The sequence below is a fragment of the Leopardus geoffroyi genome, chromosome B2 (assembly GCF_018350155.1).
Source record: "Leopardus geoffroyi isolate Oge1 chromosome B2, O.geoffroyi_Oge1_pat1.0, whole genome shotgun sequence".
NCBI lineage: Eukaryota > Metazoa > Chordata > Mammalia > Carnivora > Felidae > Leopardus > Leopardus geoffroyi.
Genome location: NC_059332.1, coordinates 86,996,140 through 87,017,022, shown reverse-complemented (window position 1 = coordinate 87,017,022; position 20,883 = coordinate 86,996,140). Strand labels below are relative to the sequence as shown.

The window sequence follows — 20,883 nt, the reverse complement described above, 5'->3', positions numbered from 1 at the left end:
CACGACCTGAGCCGAAGTCAGAAGCTCAACCGACTGAGCCACCCAGGTGCCCCACGAGTCAGTCACTATTCTAAGCCCTTTACTTATATTGCTTCACAACTCTGACCTTACCTTTATGAAAAGATATTACCATCAACCCTACTTGGCAGAGAAAAATTGATGAACAGAAAGGTTCAAGCACTTGCCCAAATCAGCCAGCTGGTTTATGGCAGATCTGGGATTCAATCCTAGGCCATCTGGCTTCAGAGCCTATGCTCTTAACTTCACCAGATTAAGTCTGAATTTATCTATTGTAAAGACCATAACCAGGAACATTAGCATTCTTTTCTCAAGAAATAACATTTGAAACTCCTTTTACTCAAAATAAACATGGAAGAAGGGTAAGGCGTGATCCTCTTCAACTCCTCATTTGCAAGTAAGGCAAATGAGAACCTCAGTGGTGAGTCACTTACCCATGGCCACACAGTGGTCAGGGCCAGAGGCAAGACCAAGTCTTTTACTCCCTAGTCCAGAGCACTTCCCACTACATCAAGCTGCTTCACTTAACCCAGAAACTTTGAAACGTTAATCCTATCTTAGAGGGCGAGAGAAAAAAAAAAGAAAGGTTTGTAGTTATACCTTGGGTTTGTTCAAATGAATTGAATCTATTCTGATGGGATTTTAAAAAATCACATCTGGAGACTCACAGATAGATTTAGTTAATATAAAAAAGTATTTTGAAAAAAATGTATTTTGAAATATTCTAATATAGTTTCTTAGGTTGGCATATTGTTTGCATGAATGTGCAACTTCCAACAGATAAATTTATGGCCGTATAAGAACTCCCTATGGTACATTAATTCAAATGCTCAATTTTCAAGAAACACTACTTATTGCAAAGCTTATGATTAAGATAATTATCATAAGACTGATTATTCTAAATTAAATACATAATCCTGTATTTGGATTTCTTTTGGGTCAAATCTGTGGTTCCTGATCATCCTTATGTTACATGCAGAACAATGTGGTTTTTTTTTTGGTCTGAGCCTGAAAGAGCTAGGCTCAGATACTGATGTGAAACAATCCAACAGAAAAAAAAAATCACTTAGATACGTGAATCTGTGATAGATCAGAATTGAAACTCAAGTTCAGGGCTCGTGGTAGGCTCTTTGCAGGTCAGCATTAGCCACTGAGTACCCAGGAAAATTTCAACCCATTTTGAATTATTTAATTTTCTCATTTCCTCATGGAAGTCCTCCCTTTTTTCTGGATAGTTCAAGAAAAGTGTCATGGAGGGGCGCCTGGGTGGCGCAGTCGGTTAAGCGTCCGACTTCAGCCAGGTCACGATCTCGCGGTCCGTGAGTTCGAGCCCCGTGTCAGGCTCTGGGCTGACGGCTCAGAGCCTGGAGCCTGCTTCCGATTCTGTGTCTCCCTCTCTCTCTGCCCCTCCCCCATTCATGCTCTGTCTCTCTCTGTCCCAAAAATAAATAAACGTTGAAAAAAAAATTAAAAAAAAGAAAAGTGTCATGGAATAAATCAAATGCATCCATTGGGCAGTAATCGCAGATTCTACGGAGATTTTTGAGCTCTCAGTACTGATACATTTCTGGAAGCCCCATTTTCTAACCAAAACTGGTGGATATAGTGGCTTAGTCTTTTGACTAAGGGGTTGCCAGATGTGTAGAGGTAGGAGAGCAGAGTGGTTAAGAGTTCAAGCTTTAGAGCCCGATAGTCTGGGATTGCCAATGCAATCCAATGCAAGGACTGGGAAGGTGACATGGCTGAGTGATGGGGACAAGGTGTGAGGAACAGAGCAATGGGGCAGCCGCTGAGCCTATGACAGAGACCTGGCAGGGGAATGTGAGAGTAGTGTGTTCATCCCCAGCAGGCTCTTCATTTATTTTTGACCGCAGAGAGGAGTTTTACATGAGTTGTTTCCAAACATGTGCAGGCCAAACAAAACACACCTGCCAGCCAGATATAGCCATGAACCATGTGAGCTTCTGGAAAACATGGTGCCCGGTGCAGGCAAACGGGACCTTGCCTGTTTGTCTGGGTAACTCTCTCCTTCCCCTTGTAAGTCAGTGAAAACCTGCCAAGCTGGGTTTGCAGTGAAACACTTTTTCTTTCTTTGAAGAGTTAACTTTTATTTTGTGATATATTTGAAGATGGAGGAGGAGGAAAAGGATAAAATAATCTTTAATACTGTGTTACACAAACTGAACTAAAAGAAATGAAATATGATCTAAGAATACAAGGAATGGGGAAGAGAAGTACAGTTCTGCCACATTATTAGGTGACTCTAGATGCCTAAAAGAAAAGCTGCTGGTTTTCTCAGGTTATGCCAACTTCAAATTTTACTATAGGATTCGCATTCTTCAGAAGTATCTCTGAGGAAAATATAATGCACTATTTTACCTTGAAAAATCTATGTAATTGGATCAATTTATCATTTGTGATATTTTCGAATCATGTCACATGTGTTCTGTTCTTTCATCAGAATGCTATCTTGTTTTATTTCATCTATTCATAATTGAAATGTCTCACAAGTGAATAGAGAGAAAACAGAATGATACACTTGTTAGAAGCATCTTAAAATGAAGTTTAATTAATTCCTGACCTTGTATACCCTAATTATTACAGCTTCAGATTTGTACAATCCTTGCATTTAATTAAAACCTTTTCTATTTTAGGGTTCCTTTGCCCTTGTTGGAAATTAAGTAGGATTTGTATTTATAAGTATCCCTTCCTCCCATTCAAATCTTTAAATGTCAGGCCTCCTTGTGAAGTTCTTCTCTGACCTCTCAGCGTATCCTGTTCTCCTCTTTCTCTGAACTATTACTTAAAGTCATTACCATTACGTTTATTTATTTATTTTTAAAATATTTATTTATTTTTGAGAGAGAGAGAGAGAGAGAGAGAGAGAGAGATAGGGAGTGAGTAGGGGAGAGGCAGAGAGAGGGAGACAGAGTATCCAAAGCAGGCTCTGTGCTGACAGCAGAGAGCCTGATGCTTGAACTCACTAACCAGGGCTCGAAGGCACTAACTTTGAGATTGTAATCTGAACCGAAATCAGATGCTTAACTGACTGAGCCACCCAGGCGCTCCTCCATAAGGTTTAGTATTAATTACCCTCTATAGAACATGGCTACCCTAATTACGCTATATATTTGTCTTGAGGGGTCTGTGTAATGTTTCTATTTATATATGGATACCCATGTGTGTGTATCTCAAAAAGAAACATAAGGGAAAGATTATATATATATATGATAATATATATAAGGGAAAGATTATATATATATGGAAAGATTATATATATATATATATATATATATATATATATATATATATAAGATTATATATATATTTTACTTGCCTTTTCTAAATTAACTATAAAGCATCTACATAGCCACAGCTGTCCCATTAATGGACCATATTAAACTGAAGAACTCACCAGTAATGGGTTTGGTGCAGGCTTCACACCTTTTGGCATAAAGATGGTTGTAGCAGTCCACACAGAATGGATAATCATCTCTGGACATAAACTCCTCTTCACAGAGCTCTTTCCTACAGCCACTGCATAGAAAACACTCTTTATGCCATGGCTGGTCACGAAATGTTATCCCACCTGAAGTCACCACCTGCCAAAGGACCACAAAGGCAGTGACCATGGAAGCTATTACAGTTCAGACCTGTCATGATCCTCTTCTGTGCCCATGAGTGTACTTTGGGTTACTCCATCCCCTTGTGTCAGGATGTCCTTTCCCTGTGGTTTTTTTTTTTTTTTTTGAATCAATATGAGAATCAAAAGGCTATAAGGATTAAGTAGAACTGGCAAAAAAAAAAAAAAAAAAAAATATATATATATATATATATATATATATATATATCCTAATTTCTCTCCTATTGTGGAATAGAAAAGAATTAGGGCCATAACAGACTCAGGAAAATGAAAAAGAAGTAGAGCCCTGATTCCTTTTCTCATCTTTAACTTTCATGTTGGTCTTCAAAGGTCTACCATTAGAACGAAGATATTTTCTATACCATGTTCTTACTTCCATGTCTAGCTTTAAAGGATATTGAAAAAAGCTACTTTTCCCTGAAACCTTTCTTCCAGCAGAAGCAACCCTGACTATTATTGATAAGCACCATCATCCACTAATAATGACTAATATTTCTGAAGTGTGTTTTCAGTCCTTAGTCCTGTGCTAAGGGATGGCCTTTTCTTATGTTCCTAACATCCCGACATAACCAACACTCTTATTTTTTCCTCCTTTAAAAGGTGAGAAACTATTGAGGGTTACAGTGGCCAGGTCACTTGTCAGGTCACACAACTAGCATGCAAACCTAAGCTGACTCCATAGCCTCTATACTTAACCAGTAATATAATATTGACACAAGGTTACTTTCCACTAATGGCAGTTGGTTAGTCCTTGCTGAATTAATGAATAAACACCAAAGGGAAAAACATTTGGATAGCAGTTCCAGTATTATCTCTAGTACAAATGGGGTGCTGTGGCAACTGCGTGGGTTTTCAGCTTTGGAACTCTAAGTAATGAACACAGCTTGTATGTTGAACCTTAATGTGTGATGTGCTAGGGTTGTGTCAGAGAAGCTTATTATTCCTCCATAACATACATACATACATACGTGTGTGTGTGTGTGTGTGTGTGTGTGTGTGTGTATATATATATCCATCCATCCCCATGGATTAAACTGACTTATATAAATCTTTTCAATCCACGAATAGTACTTTTTTTTTTTTTTTTTTAATTTTTTTTTTCAACGTTTATTTATTTTGGGGACAGAGAGAGACAGAGCATGAACGGGGGAGGGGCAGAGAGAGAGGGAGACACAGAATCGGAAACAGGCTCCAGGCTCTGAGCCATCAGCCCAGAGCCCAACGCGGGGCTCGAACTCACGGACCGCGAGATCGTGACCTGGCTGAAGTCGGACACTTAACCGACTGCGCCACCCAGGCGCCCCCGAATAGTACTTTTTAAAAGGCTGAGATATCTTTATTTAGAATCAGATGGGTAAATATTGAACAACTCTTCTTGGATAGCAGTTTTGTAGTCCTAGCATCTTTCGAATCCATGGCTATTGAGCTCCTGGAGTAGCTGTGGAAACTGGAATGTGCTCATGTGGTATCTGAGATGATTCCTGTGATTGTTGTATCCAAATTCACTAGATATAGAAAATGTGGAACCTATGCAAAGCCATCTCATTGCTGAAAAAATTTAAAAATGTTGTCTATGACACAAACTTTTGAAAAGATTATTCTAGGGGTGCCTGGGTGGCTCAGTCGGTTAAGCGTCCAACTTCGGCTCAGGTCATGATCTCGCGGTTTGTGATTTCGAGCCCTGCGTCGGGTCTATGCTGACAGCTCAGAGCCGGAGCCTGCTTCAGATTCTGTCTCCCTCTCTCTCTGCCGCTCCCCTGCTCACACTCTGTCTCTCTCTGTCTTTCAATATTAAATAAAGGTTAAAAAATATTAAAAAAAAAAAAAGATTATGCTAAAGATATTTTTAAGCCTTACAACAAATCTCTTAAAAATTAAAGATATTTAATAGAAAAGTTATTTTTCCTAAAGGAAAAAAAATGTATACTATTCTAAATAAGTAAATGGGAAACATAATGGCATGTGTGAACTGAAGCAATTTAAAATACCCCCTACTGATTTCAAATGCCTTACCGCAGGCACAGCAGAATTGAAGATTCCTTTCATTTGTTCAGTCAAATTATTAGCAGGCAATGCTTAAAAGACTCAACACTTGAAAAATGTATTCACAGCAAAATAAAACTTGATATATAGACCAAAGACTATTTAATTAGGAAGAAGAAACTCTGGAACATTAAAAACAGTTTGCTTGTGATTATGTTCCTTTTGAAGAGGCACGCAGGCTAAGATGAAGTCTAACATTAGGTTTGGTGTTTGCCACTGATTGATCCCAGGATTTGGAACAAGTTTCTTCTCTGGCAAAGTGGACGCAGTATTGGTTTTGTGCTCAGTAGACAAGAGCCAATGAATCACAGGACACTCTGGGAAGCTCGAGGAGTTTGAATTTAAAGCACTTGTAGTTTGAGGTTACTTGTTTTTGGTAGAAAACGAGTTTTAGTTTCACAAAATAAAATCTATGAAAAAAGTTCTAAGGGCCTGATTTTTAAGTATTTTTTGCCTATTTTGTTTGTGTTATATTTGGTCTCTGGTTTGAGTCGAAACAAATTGTTTTTCTTCAGCTTGGGTCATCTTGATCAGAAACATTTATATCCAGCTTTCCTTGAATGGCTTGTGGTTTTAAAAATTAAATAGAAAACAATCTGGCATGTTGTGGTCTGTCTACTACCCAATATAAATATTTCACAAAGTTTTCATGACTTCAGATCATGTCCTAAATATAGGACAGGCTCCTATAACCTGGGAAATGCCAGTGCTTTACTCTCTAATAGTACTTAGCACTGATGTACTGGAGAAACTCCCCCTCTGAATCTTTATAGCATTGAAAGAAAGTTTATATTCCATTCCCAATAAATGGTTTTGAGGTAATTCCAACAGGTTGCACTAATATTTCAGCTTAAGTATTTAAGAAAAATGACCTGAACATGGCCAATTTATTGTCCCTCAAAACAGTGAGATCAACCTACCATTTTATTCCAAGAATCTGTTTCTAAAATGCTTGCCATTGACCTTGGTGAGTCTTCTGAGTTTCATATATCGCAGGTTCATAGCATCTGAGGGTTGCTTATAAAGCCATTTTTAAAGTCAGTGTTTCTGGTAGAGTGAAGGAAGTCTCCGGGTTTAAGATGGTTTTACATTATGTTACTATCAATTGTAATTTCGGCCATCATTATAGTATAATCAAGATTATAATCCAATTATTATAATTTAGGAGTTTATTGATGCCTCTGCAAATGCAGTACTTGTATTTTAAACATATGTAGAAAGTTACTGTGTGCATATGTTCCCATAGAAAGAGGTAACGAGACTTCTAGCTGTCCAGATGCAATTATACAAATAGTCTTGAGATCTGCCAAAGCAGCTCATAGATCAAAAATGTTTAGACAACACTGCATGCTCATCACAATTTATAGTGTTATTTTAAACTTATAATGTCTTGGGGCGCCTGGGTGGCGCGTTCGGTTAAGTGTCCGACTTCAGCCAGGTCACGATCTCACGGTCCGTGAGTTCGAGCCCCGCGTCAGGCTCTGGGCTGATGGCTCAGAGCCTGGAGCCTGTTTCCGATTCTGTGTCTCCCTCTCTCTCTGCCCCTCCCCTGTTCATGCTCTGTCTCTCTCTGTCCCAAAAATAAATAAACGTTGAAAAAAAAATTTTTTTTAAAATAAAAAAAAATAATAAACTTATGATGTCTCATGGGTCAAGGATTTCTTCAAGTACATCAATATCTATTTTATGAAATACAAACAGGTTTTATCAAAGTGATAGAGAGGAGTGACTTTTTCACATAAAAAAAGAATTGGAGAAAGTTTACTTGAAAAGCTTGACTTTTTTTCTTATTGGAAGATATGTTTTCAATGGGTATCCAAGTCAAAAGGCTGTAAATGACACTCTGGAACTGAAGCAAAGGAAACCACTTGCTACCCTTATTCCTTTTTCTGTCTGTATGTCTAATGAATTTCTCTAGTGGTCTTGTCACTCTCTTGAGTCTACCTGTCTACTCATTAGAAATATAAAAGTTTCAAGCCAAGAAGACATTTGTGTTGCTGGGACATAATGTGAGAAGTTAAACATTCTGTTTAAGTTGGTTCCCTTAATGATTCTGTGAGACAAATTCATATTCCTCTGAAAGGAAAGGGATCAAAAATTATTTTCTAAGAAATATCTTGTATTCGACAAGAGATGTGTGTCCTCTACCAGAATACATGAAATCTTATGTAACAGCAGCAAATGGAATTGGAATATCTATAGCTTTTGGAACTAAAGTCATGTTCTGGGTAGAATTTTATGATGATAAAAATAGGTGGCCATCTTCACTGTGGCAGGCAGTGTGCTCTTGGACATGCTGGAATTTAAAAGTAACATGAATGCGTAAAGACAGACATAACATGATAGTATCAGTTCATTCCAAATATAGAATGAAGTTAAAAAGCAATGGTCCGGAAGGATCCACAAGCTTCATCCCCTGTAGATAATTACCTTCTTACAAAAGCTGCAGTAGTGAGCAAACTCCTTCTCAAAACACGGTACACAGTAATTGCCACTCTCTTTGGAAATCAAAGGTTTAGTTCCTATTGGCTGTCGGCAATGCTCACACACAAAGCAGGTTTCATGCCAGTAGTTTCCCTTAAATTCCATTTTGCGGGAACCTATACCCCACAAATAAGAACCTGTTAGTACAAATGAAACATCATTTTTTTAAGTAAAGATATGTCAAGTTATTTAGAATATATATTTTAACATTAAGATGATAAGCTAATTGTGTTTATAGAAAAATAGTGTTTTGTTGGTTTCTAAAACATTTATCTGAAAAAGAAAAAAAAAAGGTAGAGTTCAGCCATGATGATGATGAATTGCTCTTTTACTGAAAACTCTTATGCTGTGTAAGCTACAATTTTGAGATTTGAAAGTACAACTAGTGGAGACTCTGAAAGGCTGCACGTGGGTTAGATAGATTGGGCCATAATTATCAGTGTTGGGATATTAGGAATGCCTGGGGCACCAACTCTCAGGATGGATGTTGTGCAGTTATGGTCTTCTAGAAACTCTTTTGAATTCATAATAAGAAAATGAGAGAGAACCGTGTTGTTATGCTGATGTCCAGAGGGACTTAGTAGAGAATCAAAACAGCAAAAGTGCTTGCCTAAAAGTATAATCATGTACATGAATCCTTGTCTTCCCTAGAAGGAATAAAGATGACTGACCCTCAAACTATATTTTGTCCTGCTACAAAATGATGGTTGGCCCCATTCTCCTATGATGGATTATGCTTCCTGATGCCATTGTTTATGCCTAGGAACCGGTGCTTAATGCACTGTTAGTGTTATTGGTTTAGATTTCATCTTTATGGCTCAGATTGTGGTTGAAAATGCCTGTATGAATTAACTTTACAAAAATACATAGAATGCTGTATTTTACCCATTCAAAACAGAGCAAAATGGTCTTTTTATTTCTGAAATACACTAAGTGAAATCAAGAGATAGCAAGATTGATGTCTTTCTCAAAAGTAGGGTTTTCTTAGCTACTATACTCTTCCTATATTGGGCATAATTCAAAGTGTTACAGCTTCCGTTAGAGACCTGAACTCCCTTGTGATCTCACCAGGCATGATGGTCTTCTTGCAGTGGAAGCACTTGGAGGAGCACTCGTTAGAATAACATTCTGAGCACAGCAGTCGCTCATCCTTGGCAGCAAAAGGCTTTTCCACCAGAGAGTGATTGCATTTGGCGCAACTGAAGCATTGTTCATGCCAGTGTCGGCCTTTGTAACAAAGATCCTTCGAGACAGTAAATACGAGTTAATTAAATGTGCTTGTGACAAAACAGGTCATTTTATAAGACTAAACTGAACACTCCTGGGACTCTGGTACCAGTAGTTTGTGCTGGTAGCTTGAGGAAAAGTTGTCATTGATAGTATTACCCATAGAGAGGAGACTCTCTGGGGCAATTAAGAGCTAGAGCCTGGGCTTGCTTAGTTGGTCAGTAAAGACAGATGGAAAATAAGTGAACTTTTTCCTATTTCTTCAAATTTCCTCTCACTCCTTTTCATAAGCTATAAGAGGGGCTTTTCATGGAATGAGTCTTATCTTTACGTTGTGATATCCTATTATTGTCTGAGATTAAACAAAATGCCAACACCACAACAAAGACAAAAAAGAAAAAGGAAAAAAATACAATAATGTGCATTGTGAGAGGAATGGACCGTGTCAGGGCACAATGGACTTAGTGGAGATGAGGCTGATTTGAAGTCAGAAGATATAGATTTTTGAAACTTTAAATTTTCAATTATTTATGTATTTATTCATTTATACTCTTGTCATTCCAGAAATAAATCAACATTTTAGCTGTGTAGCTTTGGGCAAATAACTGAACCTCTTTAATCTTTAGCATCTTAAACTATTTTCTAAGATCACTGTGAAGATTAAAGTGTATGTCATATTTCATAGTGCTGAGCATAGTATCTGGCGACCGATGGTAACTTTGAAGATGCTTATACCCAGCAATAGAGCAATGTGGTATTAATAGTCAGTACTAAAGGAAACAAGGCATTCCAAAGCATTTGTCTGCTTGTTTGCATGCAATAATTCTGGGAATTGAAGCGAGACCTACCTTGGAATCTGATTCAATTGGTTCTTTGCATTCCTCACAATAGTTAGAAAAAATACGATCGTAACAGGAAACACAGTATGGATTGTCATTCTTCAGTATGTACTTCTTCCCAAGAAGTGATGCTGCGCAGTATTGACAATCGAATTGACCAGTTGTCATTTTGGTTCAGTCCTGTGAATAAGAAAATGATTCATGTTCATAAAAACAATTTTTTTTCTAAGATAAATTATAAAGCCTCAATAGGAGTCAAGGACTTGAATGAATTTGTGTCTTACACAAAACAAATAAACAAACAAACAAACAAAAAAAAACCCCACCAATTAGGAAAATATGCTGTAGTCATGATGACATTTGGGAGTGATTTAGGAAAGGCTACTCTCCTATTTTGGCAGTTCCTGTGTGTTTTGTTAACAAAATGCATTAAGCCTGCAGCCAGATTGTGAAAAACATCTTTTATTCATCATTCACTAATGTGAACTTCAATAAGAATGTGATAGGTGTTGAAAGAGGATGGTTTCACCCCAAGGATATAAATACGAACTGTTGATAGGGCTTTCACTAACTGTCATCACTTACTAACTTGCTGGAGAGTTCTGGAGGAGAGTTCCTTGGAAATCACAACAGTCTCTTTTACTCTAACTGCAATGGAAGTTGATAATCAAGTACATTGTCATTTTCTAGACCATTCTTTTATTTCTCAAATCTTTATTGGGCACCTAATGAGGTTTCTGCACGTTAGTCCTAAGATATTCCGTGCTACATACTTTCTGTTGGGACATCCTCCTTACTTGTGGCTTCAACCTCCCCAAATATGATGTTGACTCCAAAATCTGTAGCTAAAGCTACACTTGCCTCCTGGGCATCTCCATTTAGATGGCCCACACTAAGTTGGCAAATAAAATTTCTGAGCCGGTAGGATTTGGTCCAAGTGCTAGGTCTTTATGACTGTTGTTGAACCATTGCCCAGATGTAAAAGTGCAGCCAAACCATCAGTGGTAGAAAAGAACTCCAGGCTTCTTCAAGGTTTAGGACTAAACTAATATGGATATAGAATGGTTAATAATAGCAGCATCTTACAGAACAAAAACCTGGTGTGAAACATAAAGCCAAGGCAAGGATAAGAACTTGAGTTATTCTATAATAGGAAAGCATGAAAGAACAAAACATATGGATTTCAAAAAGTTTAACTGGGCATTGAACACGAATGTTTCATTGTCTCCCAAGGTAGCACCACTGATTTTCTTGGAAAATGAGACTCGTTACCTCTGGATTTACTAGAATATATTAGGAGCTATGAATATTTTCTAATTCTCCACCTCAGAAATTTGTTTTTTTAATTTTAGCAAAATCAGAAAATTAGTTATTGTGATGCTTTTTACAGCATTTTTAATGCTAGTTTTTATTTAATACATTTAAATTTTATTCCCATACGTTTTTGCCTTCTTCTATTTTAATGGTTTTTTCCAGCAGACTGTCTTGCTGAATATATATTGTCATTAATTCTATATGTAGCAGTTTTGTTATATTGTTCCTCACTAACAGAGAAGAGACTGAGGATTTGGAACATGTGGAGTTTTTCCCAGGAAAGATGAAAACTCCTACTAGAAAGTTCCCAATGGAACATGCCAAAATTATCTGCAAGGAACATTGAATTCCCTATTTGATTAATTCCACAGAACTGTCCCTTCCAAGTGAGTACAAACACACTCAGAGAGTTAGTGAGGACTTGGAAACAGGAGGAAAATAGATGTGATTCCCTTGAAAGATTTTCAAATGCGAGTTTTAATCACATTTACAATGATCATGTGTTTATCTCTTAATAGTGAAATAAGTTATATACCTTTAACTTTCATCACAATATCATTTTATATATTTTATAAATATATAAATATTGATACCACCATGTATATCAATAAATATAAGTATTTTTCTAAATAAGTATCCCCATCCCAACCACATAATAGGCCTTACTCCATAGAGAATTCTTAACAAAATGAACCATACTTAAAATTTTTTTTAAAGAAGAAACTTACTTCTTATCTCATCTTTTCTTTATGGCGACATCAGAGGGTTGGGTAGGGTGAGAACAGTCATTTCAACACCTCAAAACCTTGTGATTTTGCATTTTATAGAACTATACAGTGAGATTAGTCTAGGTCAATATGTATTGAATATATACTCAGTAACATTTGAACTCCCTGTCCTTCTGAAGTCTGGATTCTTCTAGCTTAACTCTTACTTGGTAATGGTGAATATAATTTGAGGTAAGAGAACAAACTAAATGTTCACTTTCTTATTCTTGGTTGGGAAAGATACACTGAGAAATTCAGCCCTCATTTTCATGAAGTCTCTCATTTAACTATGGATGTATGAACACATCCAAATAGAGTTTCTTAAATAGAGGTGTTATAACCATATAAATGATGCATATTCTACTAGAACCACGGAGTTCTTAGGGAACTAATAGAAAGAGGGTGAGGAGCTATAGTATCAGGAAACCTCAGAAAGACTTTAAGGAAGTTAAGCTGTTGGAACACAGAAAAGAAGGAAGGAGGGAAGGAAGGGAGGGAGGGAGGATTGATCTCGATTTGGCAGGAAAGTAAGAGGAAAAGACAAATGGGGGAATGGTATGGGTTCTCTTCTGATGTTGGGAAATGGTGAGTCTTGTGAACAGATTTTCACCTTGGTACATTCAGGATTAAAGAAGACTTTGAAGCTAAAGCTTTTTAAAGCTATTTGAATTTTTTTTAAATTGTTTAATGTTTATTTATATTTGAGAGACAGAGAGAGAGAGAGGGAGAGAGAGAGAGAGAGGCAGAGCACAAGCAGGGGAGGGGCAGAGAGAGAGAGGGAGGGAGACACAGAATCCAAAGCAGGCTCCAAGCTGTCAGCAGAGAGCCTATGTGAGGTCTGAACTCACAGACCCCGAGATCATGACCTGAGCCAAAGTCAGACGCTTAACCGACTGAGCCGCCCAGGTGACCCTAAAACTATTTGCACTTTTAATAGAAGCAGTGCTAGATGGGGTGGGGGCAGGCAAAAAAGGCAAAAAAATTCTCCAGTCATATCACCTTTTATCTAACGTTATTCCATTCTAAACATCATTCTGTCCTTTTCCTTTTCTTTATCCCTAACATTAATATTTTTAAATGCTCGGGGAATAACTCTGTGTCTAGGAGAGCAGACCAAACAACTTGCTTTTTTAATCATTCCCAAATAGATAAAGCTGTAGGAAAGAGGATGAGAACCATGCGATTCTTACTTCAGGAGCCCTCATCTGAGGATTAATTTGGCAGAGATATTGGGAAAAGTTTTTCTTTCAAATAAATATTTAAAATCATTGAGTAAAGCTCATCTATAATTATGAAGCATAAGAAATCTTAATACTAACCATGTAACCCAATTAGATAGCATTTGACTTTTTTAGATACAAACTCAGAAATGCTAGTATCAATATCAATTACACATTCTTGTGAAACTTCTTTCAAAGAGGTTATATATATCAATTAAATATATTCTAATCAAACTTATTTCGAAGTCATTATGCAATTATACAATAGTTTAAGTGAAGAATTTTTATCCATACTGGGGGTTTTAGAAGATTGATTTAGAGATACACTGATATATCAAAGAACCTATAAAAATAAATACCTCAGAAATTCAATGCCTTGAATGGACTTGGTTTTCATTTTCCAGTTCCCACCTTTATTTTAGATTTCTACCTAAAAGGATGTGTGTTCATTGGCAATAGTTTCCATAGCTGAGAATGATGTCTCTTAGATGTTATTTTTTAAACCAGGAATAATTTTGTGTCAAGTTATATTTTACGGTGAATTATTGATTAGATGGCTAATGCTGTGCGCAATATATCCACTTATATTTTTACTAGGCTGAGCACAATTAATAGATTCACAAGAAGTGTACTTGAGAGAATGTCAAACAAGAGCAAGGCAGGGACCTGATACCATGCCTGGTATCGTTAATATGCCTTTGTTTGCAAGGCATAATACATCATTCATTTAATCATGCAGTCAATAAACATAAAGTATCTTTTTACTTCCAAAGTAATCTGCCAGAAGTTGTAAAAGACATAAAATAGTAGATTCAAATCCTATCCTCAGAGAATTTATAATATAGGAGGAAAAGTAAGGATATTTTATAAATAAACAAAAGTTAAGAAGTGATGAGGAGAAATGAAAGGTTTTAAGAATTTAGAGCAGTCCTAAACACAGAGTGCACATTAGAGTTTAAAATTTTCCAAAGTGCACCCCTACCCCAAACCAATTAAATCAGGAATTTCTGGAAATAACAGATAAGAATAAGTATTTTTCATTTCCTGGGTGGTTCTAATGTCCAATGAGGTTTGAAAACTACCAATTCGACACACAGTCACTTTTAGCTAGGAAAAATCGGGGAACAAGTTGGAGAAGGTGGCCTTTAAATGAATCATGCAGTAGATGTTATGGATTTCTTCTCTCAACCTTGGCTTTACCCTTCTAATTGGAGAGGTCAGGAAGCTAAAAATAATTCCTGGCCCCTCTACAGAAGTGTTCAGGATGCAGATTTGGCTCTGCTAACACAAACCATGTGTATAAACTGGAAGATGGAAGGGAAACGGAAGACATGTTCCTGCTGCTGCTGCTGCTGGCAGACTGTGTCAGACCTATGTGGGTGCTTTCTACTATTTTGAAATGCCTGGGCTCAGGTTGTCCAGGGTTCAGTGACTAGATTTTTGGCTATGAGATATTGTGGTAATCATATCATTGTGGCAGCTGCAGCAGGTTTCTGACCTCTGTATTACAGAGCAGAATCGATGTAGCGGTGGGAAAAGAGCAGTCTCTCCTATCCCTTGGTATTTTATAATAAAAATACTACCAGTGATCTCTCATATTCCTGTTTCTGAGTGTCAAGCACTGTATTAACCACTTTATGTGGACTGTTTCCTCTAGTCCTCACAATGGCCCTCTAGGTGAAGTCTATTATTATCCTCATGAATAATATTATCCCCTTAAAGAAGAAACCAAAGCTTAGCGAGGCCAAGATCACCTGGCTCATAAAAATGCTAGATCAATGCTAGATTCAAAACGACACTTGTCAGAAACTGAAGCCTAGGATCTTAGCCTGTGCAGACCTCTCTTTACCTGGAGATGTGGGGAAGGGCATTAAGATAGAGCAGCAGAATTAGGATAGACATTCATGCTTGGATATGCGAGGTAGGCATGGGAAGCAGCAAGTAATTTATTCAGTGGCTTTCAGGGCACAAGGAGGCAAATATTGGAGGGCAAATTAGAAAGGTAGACTGGGAGAGATCACCAGTGATTTAAGTTTCAAGCAGGAGTTGAACATATATATTTTTTTTCTATAGAAAAGGAAATGACTACTGATGACTGGAAATAGGTACGTGAAATGTTTTGAGCTGAGACTTATAAAAATTAATTTAAAAATAACAATAGAAAGGATTGCATGATAGACATACCACAAATAGGCAAATCAATTAGGATTCCGTTTTTCTTTTTTTTTAATTTTTTAATGTTTATTTATTTCTGAGACAGTAGAGAGACAGAGCATGAGTGTGGGAGGGGCAGAGAAAGAGAGGGAGATACAGAATCTGAAGCAGGCTCCAGGCTCTGAGCTGTAAGCACAGAGCCTGAAGTGGGGCTCGAACTCACACTCTGTGAGATCATGACCTGAGCTGAAGCTGGACACCCAACTGACTGAGCCACCCAAGTGCCCCTGGATTCCATTTTTCAATATGCCATTTGGTCAAGAAATATTATTTTTCTTCCTATGTAAAAAAGTGTGTTTTACACGTTTTATGGGGGAATACGAGGAGAATTCTTATTGAAAAAATAATGGCCAGTCCTCCAAAACTGACAAATCACATCATGGTACAAATTTAAAAAAAGAAAGCAAAAACCAAGAACCTCAACCAGCCTAAAAACACACACACTGAGTCATCTCGGGGTAAAACCACTAAAAACCAAAGACAAATGACATCTAACACATGGGGTAAAAATATTACTTTTGGTGTAACAACAAATTAAGAAGTTACCTACTTCTCAACAGAAAAAAATGGAAGCTGGGCAATAGAAAGACAAGGTAAAATTGCTGAAAGAAATTAGAAGCCAACCTAGAAATCTATACTCAGATAAAATAGCTTTCAATAATGAAGGCAAAAAAAGATATTTTTCAGACAATCAGAAACTGAATATATCAATAGCACACTCGTATTAAAATAAATACCAAAGACTGTTTTTCAGGGAAAAAAGCATTGATCTCAGATTGAAGCTCAGAGAGGAAGCAAGCAGTAAAAAACAATAAAAAGTATAAATAGGTGTATCTAAATAAATATTGACTATATGGAATAACTTTAGCTAAGGAATTAGAAAAATTGGATAAAACACGAAACTTCTAAAATCAGTAAATATTAAAACAGGTACAAGAATATAACATTTCAACTAGTTGGTAACTATCAGAGAAACTAAATTTATTATTAAAAGCCTATTTACATAGTACAATGCAAGCCCAAAATGGCTTCACTTGTGAATCTTACCAAGCCTCAAGAGATAATACTAATCTTAATAAATTATGCCAAATATTATAAGCAGGAAACATGTTAGCTTTGAACCCATTAAGCTGATACCAAAATCTGAAAACATTAGAGAAAAAATTTATAGGCCAATTACACTTATAATAAATAATACATTTTGCAGTACATACAATCTTTACTCAAATAATAACCAATTACCTCTAGTAATATATAAAAATGTTAATCATGTCATGATAAATTGCATTTATCCCAAGAATGCAATTTTGGTTTAAAATTAAAAAGAGAATCACTGTATTTTACCACATTTATCAAATAAAAGAGAAAGCCATATAATTGTCTCAGCAGATGCAGAAAAGACTTTTGATGAAATTTGACTTCAATTCAAAATCAAAAACTTAGAAAACTAAGAATAAAAGGAATTTCCTCAATGTAATTTAAAAATATATAGCAAACATATATAATGGTGAATGCTGATAGCTTTTACGCTGAGATCAGAAACAGAAAAAGAATGCCCGTGATCACGTTTATTCAGTTCTATACCAGAAGTCATAGCCTGTGCACTAAGATGAGAAAAAGAAAAATATCAGAATTAAAAGAGAACAAGTAACTGTCATTATTTTCTGATGGCTGATTTTGTGTGAAGAGAATCTAAATGATTCTATAATAAACAATTAGAATTTGTAAGTGAGTTAACAGAGTTGCTAGATAAAATGTTTATATACAAAAATCTATTGTATTCTCACATAACAGCAAACAAAATGAAATAAAAGCTATATACCATTACCAAACCCTCATATACCTTGTAATAAATATAATAAGCATGTATGAAACCCCTACACAGAACACTTTGAAAGAATATAAAGAAAACACAAATACGTAAGTAGAAAGATAGACCATGTTCATAGACTTGGAGACTCACTATTTTGAAGGTGCTATTTCTCTTCTAATCCTTTTAGAATATAAGAAAATGTCTTCATTAACTTGTAATAGGGAAAAATTTCTTAAGCAATGCAGCCATATAGGGAGAATTTGATAAATTGGGCTACATTAAAATTAAGACCACTATTTTAAAAAGATTCTAGATAAGAGAGTGAAAATAAAAACCACAGAGTCAAAGAAAATATTGTAACTCATGAACCAACAAAGGAATCATATCCAGAATACATAAAGAAATTCTAAAAGTCAATAAGAAAAAAACGGACAATACAATAAAGGGGCAAAGGACTTGAATAGACATTACACAAAAGAGGATGTCCAAATACTAATAAACTTGAGATTGTGCTCAAGCTCATTATCAGTCAACGAGAGGTTAGCAAGTTTCTTGATACAAAATCAATATACAAAACTCAACAGAATTCCTATACAACAGAAATATAATGTTAAAAACTATCATGTTTGAAAGCAATAAAAATAATACTTGTATTAAATGTAACACAGTATATCTAAACCTTATGATATTGGGAAGACTTGTCATATGAAATCTCAAAACTTAAAGTCATTAAGGAAATATAGTATTAGAACTGGATAAACTAAGAGACCAGTGGAACAGCATGGAGAACACCAAATCAACTATGAATCAAATCAGAACCAAATAATATCAGACAAAAATTATATATCTATTTTTGATATATTTGTATTTATAAATATTGATCTATTATATAAAGAATGAAATTTAAGTTTAGTAAGAGTAAGAAATTATTCAATAAATGGTCCTGGAATAATTGGTTACTTACATGGCAAAAAACTAAGTTGGATCCCTACCTTATACTATACTCAAAATAATTCAATCATCAATATGAAAAGCAAAATTTGAAATATAGGAGTAAATGTCTATGCTTTCATGTTAGTAAAAGTTTTTTGAAAAGATGCAAAACACAAACCATAAATGAGCAGATTGGCAATCAAAAAAATTGGTCATTGAAAGACACTATTAAATGAAAAGACAATCACAGAATAACACGTCAACAGATGATATTTGCCACACATATAACTGACAAAGGATTAGAGTACAGAATATATAAAACACTCCCATGAGTAAATAAGAATTAAAAATTAACAGAAAAATGGGAAAAAGATACAAACACATGTTTCTTTTCTAAATGACAGATATTTTAAAGAAAGCTCAATCTACTCCATGGAATTTGAATTGATCTGTTTAGCAAACCATAATAAACTATATATTTACATTCACAGAGTGAGAAAAAATGAACAAGTCTGACAATATCAAATATTGTTGAGGATAAGGACCAATGGAAACTCACTCACTAAAAATAAAAGTAAAAGATGGAAAGGATAAAACCGCTCTGAAAAACAATATTTCATAATATTGTAAAGTTGAACAAGAACCTTTTGTATGACTCAGCAATTGCACCCGTTAAGTGTGTAAGTCAGAAAATCTTGCAGAGATCATGCGCAAGAATGCTCACAGCAGCATAGTTTATAGTAGCCATAACAGGAAACTGAATATCTCTCGAAGGGAAAAATGAATACGTAAGTAGGTGTGTGGTGATACAACATACTAACATATGGCAATAAAAACAGATGAATTACAGGTAATTCATCCTCAGTATAGATGAACTTCACAATATTGAATGAAGCGATTAGGCTGTAAAAGTAAATACACTTTTATAAAGTTCAAAAACATTGAAAATGGATTATTAGGAATTATAATAGATAGGTTATTCACATGTTAAAATATGTTAGTATGTTAGTTAACATGTTATTAAACACAATAAATTTTAGTCAAGCTATTTTAAAAATCATGATGATTATAAACACAAAAATCAGGATGCAATTAAAGTTACCTAACTTCTGGAATTAGACTGGGTATTGAGAAGTTGCAAAGAGGATTTCAAATATATAGGATCTAGGTATTTACCCAAATGATACAAAAATACTAATCCAAAGGGATACATGCACCCTGATGTTTATAGCAGCATTATCAACAATAGCCAAATTTTGGAAAGAGCCCAAATGTCCATCAACTGATGAATGGATAAAGTAGATGTGGTATATATATACAATGGAATATTACTTGGCCATTAAAAAGAATGAAATTTTACCATTTGCAATGACATGGATGGAACTTGAGTGTATGACAAGTGAAATAAGTCAGTCAGAGAAAGACAAATACCATATGATTTCACTCATATGCAGAATTTATGAAACAATGAACTTGGGGAGGAAAAGGAGAGAGGCAAACCAAGAAACAGACTCAACTATAGAGAAAAAAACTGAGGGTTGCTGGAGGGAAGGTGGGCAGGGAGATGGGTTAAGTGGATGATGGGTATTAAGGAGGGCACTTGTGATGAGCACTGAGTGTTATGTGTAAGTGATGAATCACTGAATTCTACTCATGAAATTAATATTACATTGTATATTAACTAACTGCAATTTAAATAAAAACTTGAAACTACAAAAAAAGTATTTAGGGAAAATTTTGATTTCTTGACTAAATTGCTATTTCTTTACTTTGCAGATATATTAGAAATATTCTTTCCTATATATGAAATGCTTTATTTTTTTATTTTTTTTAACATTTATTTATTTTTGAGACAGAGAGAGACAGAGCATGAACGGGGGGAGGGCCAGAGAGAGAGGGAGACACAGAATCTGAAGCAGGCTCCAGGCTCTGAGCTGTCAGCACAGAGCCTGATGCGGGGCTCGAACTCACGGACCGTGAGATCGTGACCTGAGCGAAGTCGGACGCTCAACCGACTGAGCCACCCAGGTGCCCCTGAAATGCTTTATTTTTTAAAGATTTCAAAAAATGAGTAGATGATAAGTAGAGTGGTATGTATTAAATCATTTTTTCTTATGTTTGTCAAAAGAGACATAATCTAGATTCATAATCTAGACATAATCTAGATGGGGGTAGCAATATCTAAGAAGGGTTTGACTGCTAATGGTGGTCATGGAAGTTGTCCAAATTGGGAAGATCTGGGATGCATGTGGGCTGAATCAAAGGGAACTGAGCAGGAACATTTTAGATGCAAGAGAGGAGAGGGAAGCAATAAATCTCTCTCTCTGTCTCTCTCACAGTACCATGGAAGTGTGCAAAGTGGGAACAT

The 20,883-nt window shown here is 35.9% G+C and overlaps 1 protein-coding gene across 4 annotated transcripts in view; it reads right to left on the bottom strand.

Annotated features, from left to right (window-relative positions):
• The window catches only part of FHL5 (four and a half LIM domains 5), a 42,217-nt gene that overhangs the window by 2,115 nt on the left and 19,219 nt on the right, over positions 1 to 20,883 (bottom strand). For all 4 annotated transcript variants that reach the window (XM_045499069.1, XM_045499070.1, XM_045499071.1 and 1 more), the window contains 4 exons: positions 10,264 to 10,434; positions 9,257 to 9,431; positions 8,135 to 8,304; positions 3,434 to 3,620 (listed from right to left, as the gene is read on the bottom strand). In XM_045499069.1, the coding sequence (XP_045355025.1) occupies positions 3,434 to 3,620; positions 8,135 to 8,304; positions 9,257 to 9,431; positions 10,264 to 10,422 (691 nt within the window). In that variant the 5' untranslated portion in view covers positions 10,423 to 10,434. The remainder of the gene's footprint in view (positions 1 to 3,433; positions 3,621 to 8,134; positions 8,305 to 9,256; positions 9,432 to 10,263; positions 10,435 to 20,883) is intronic.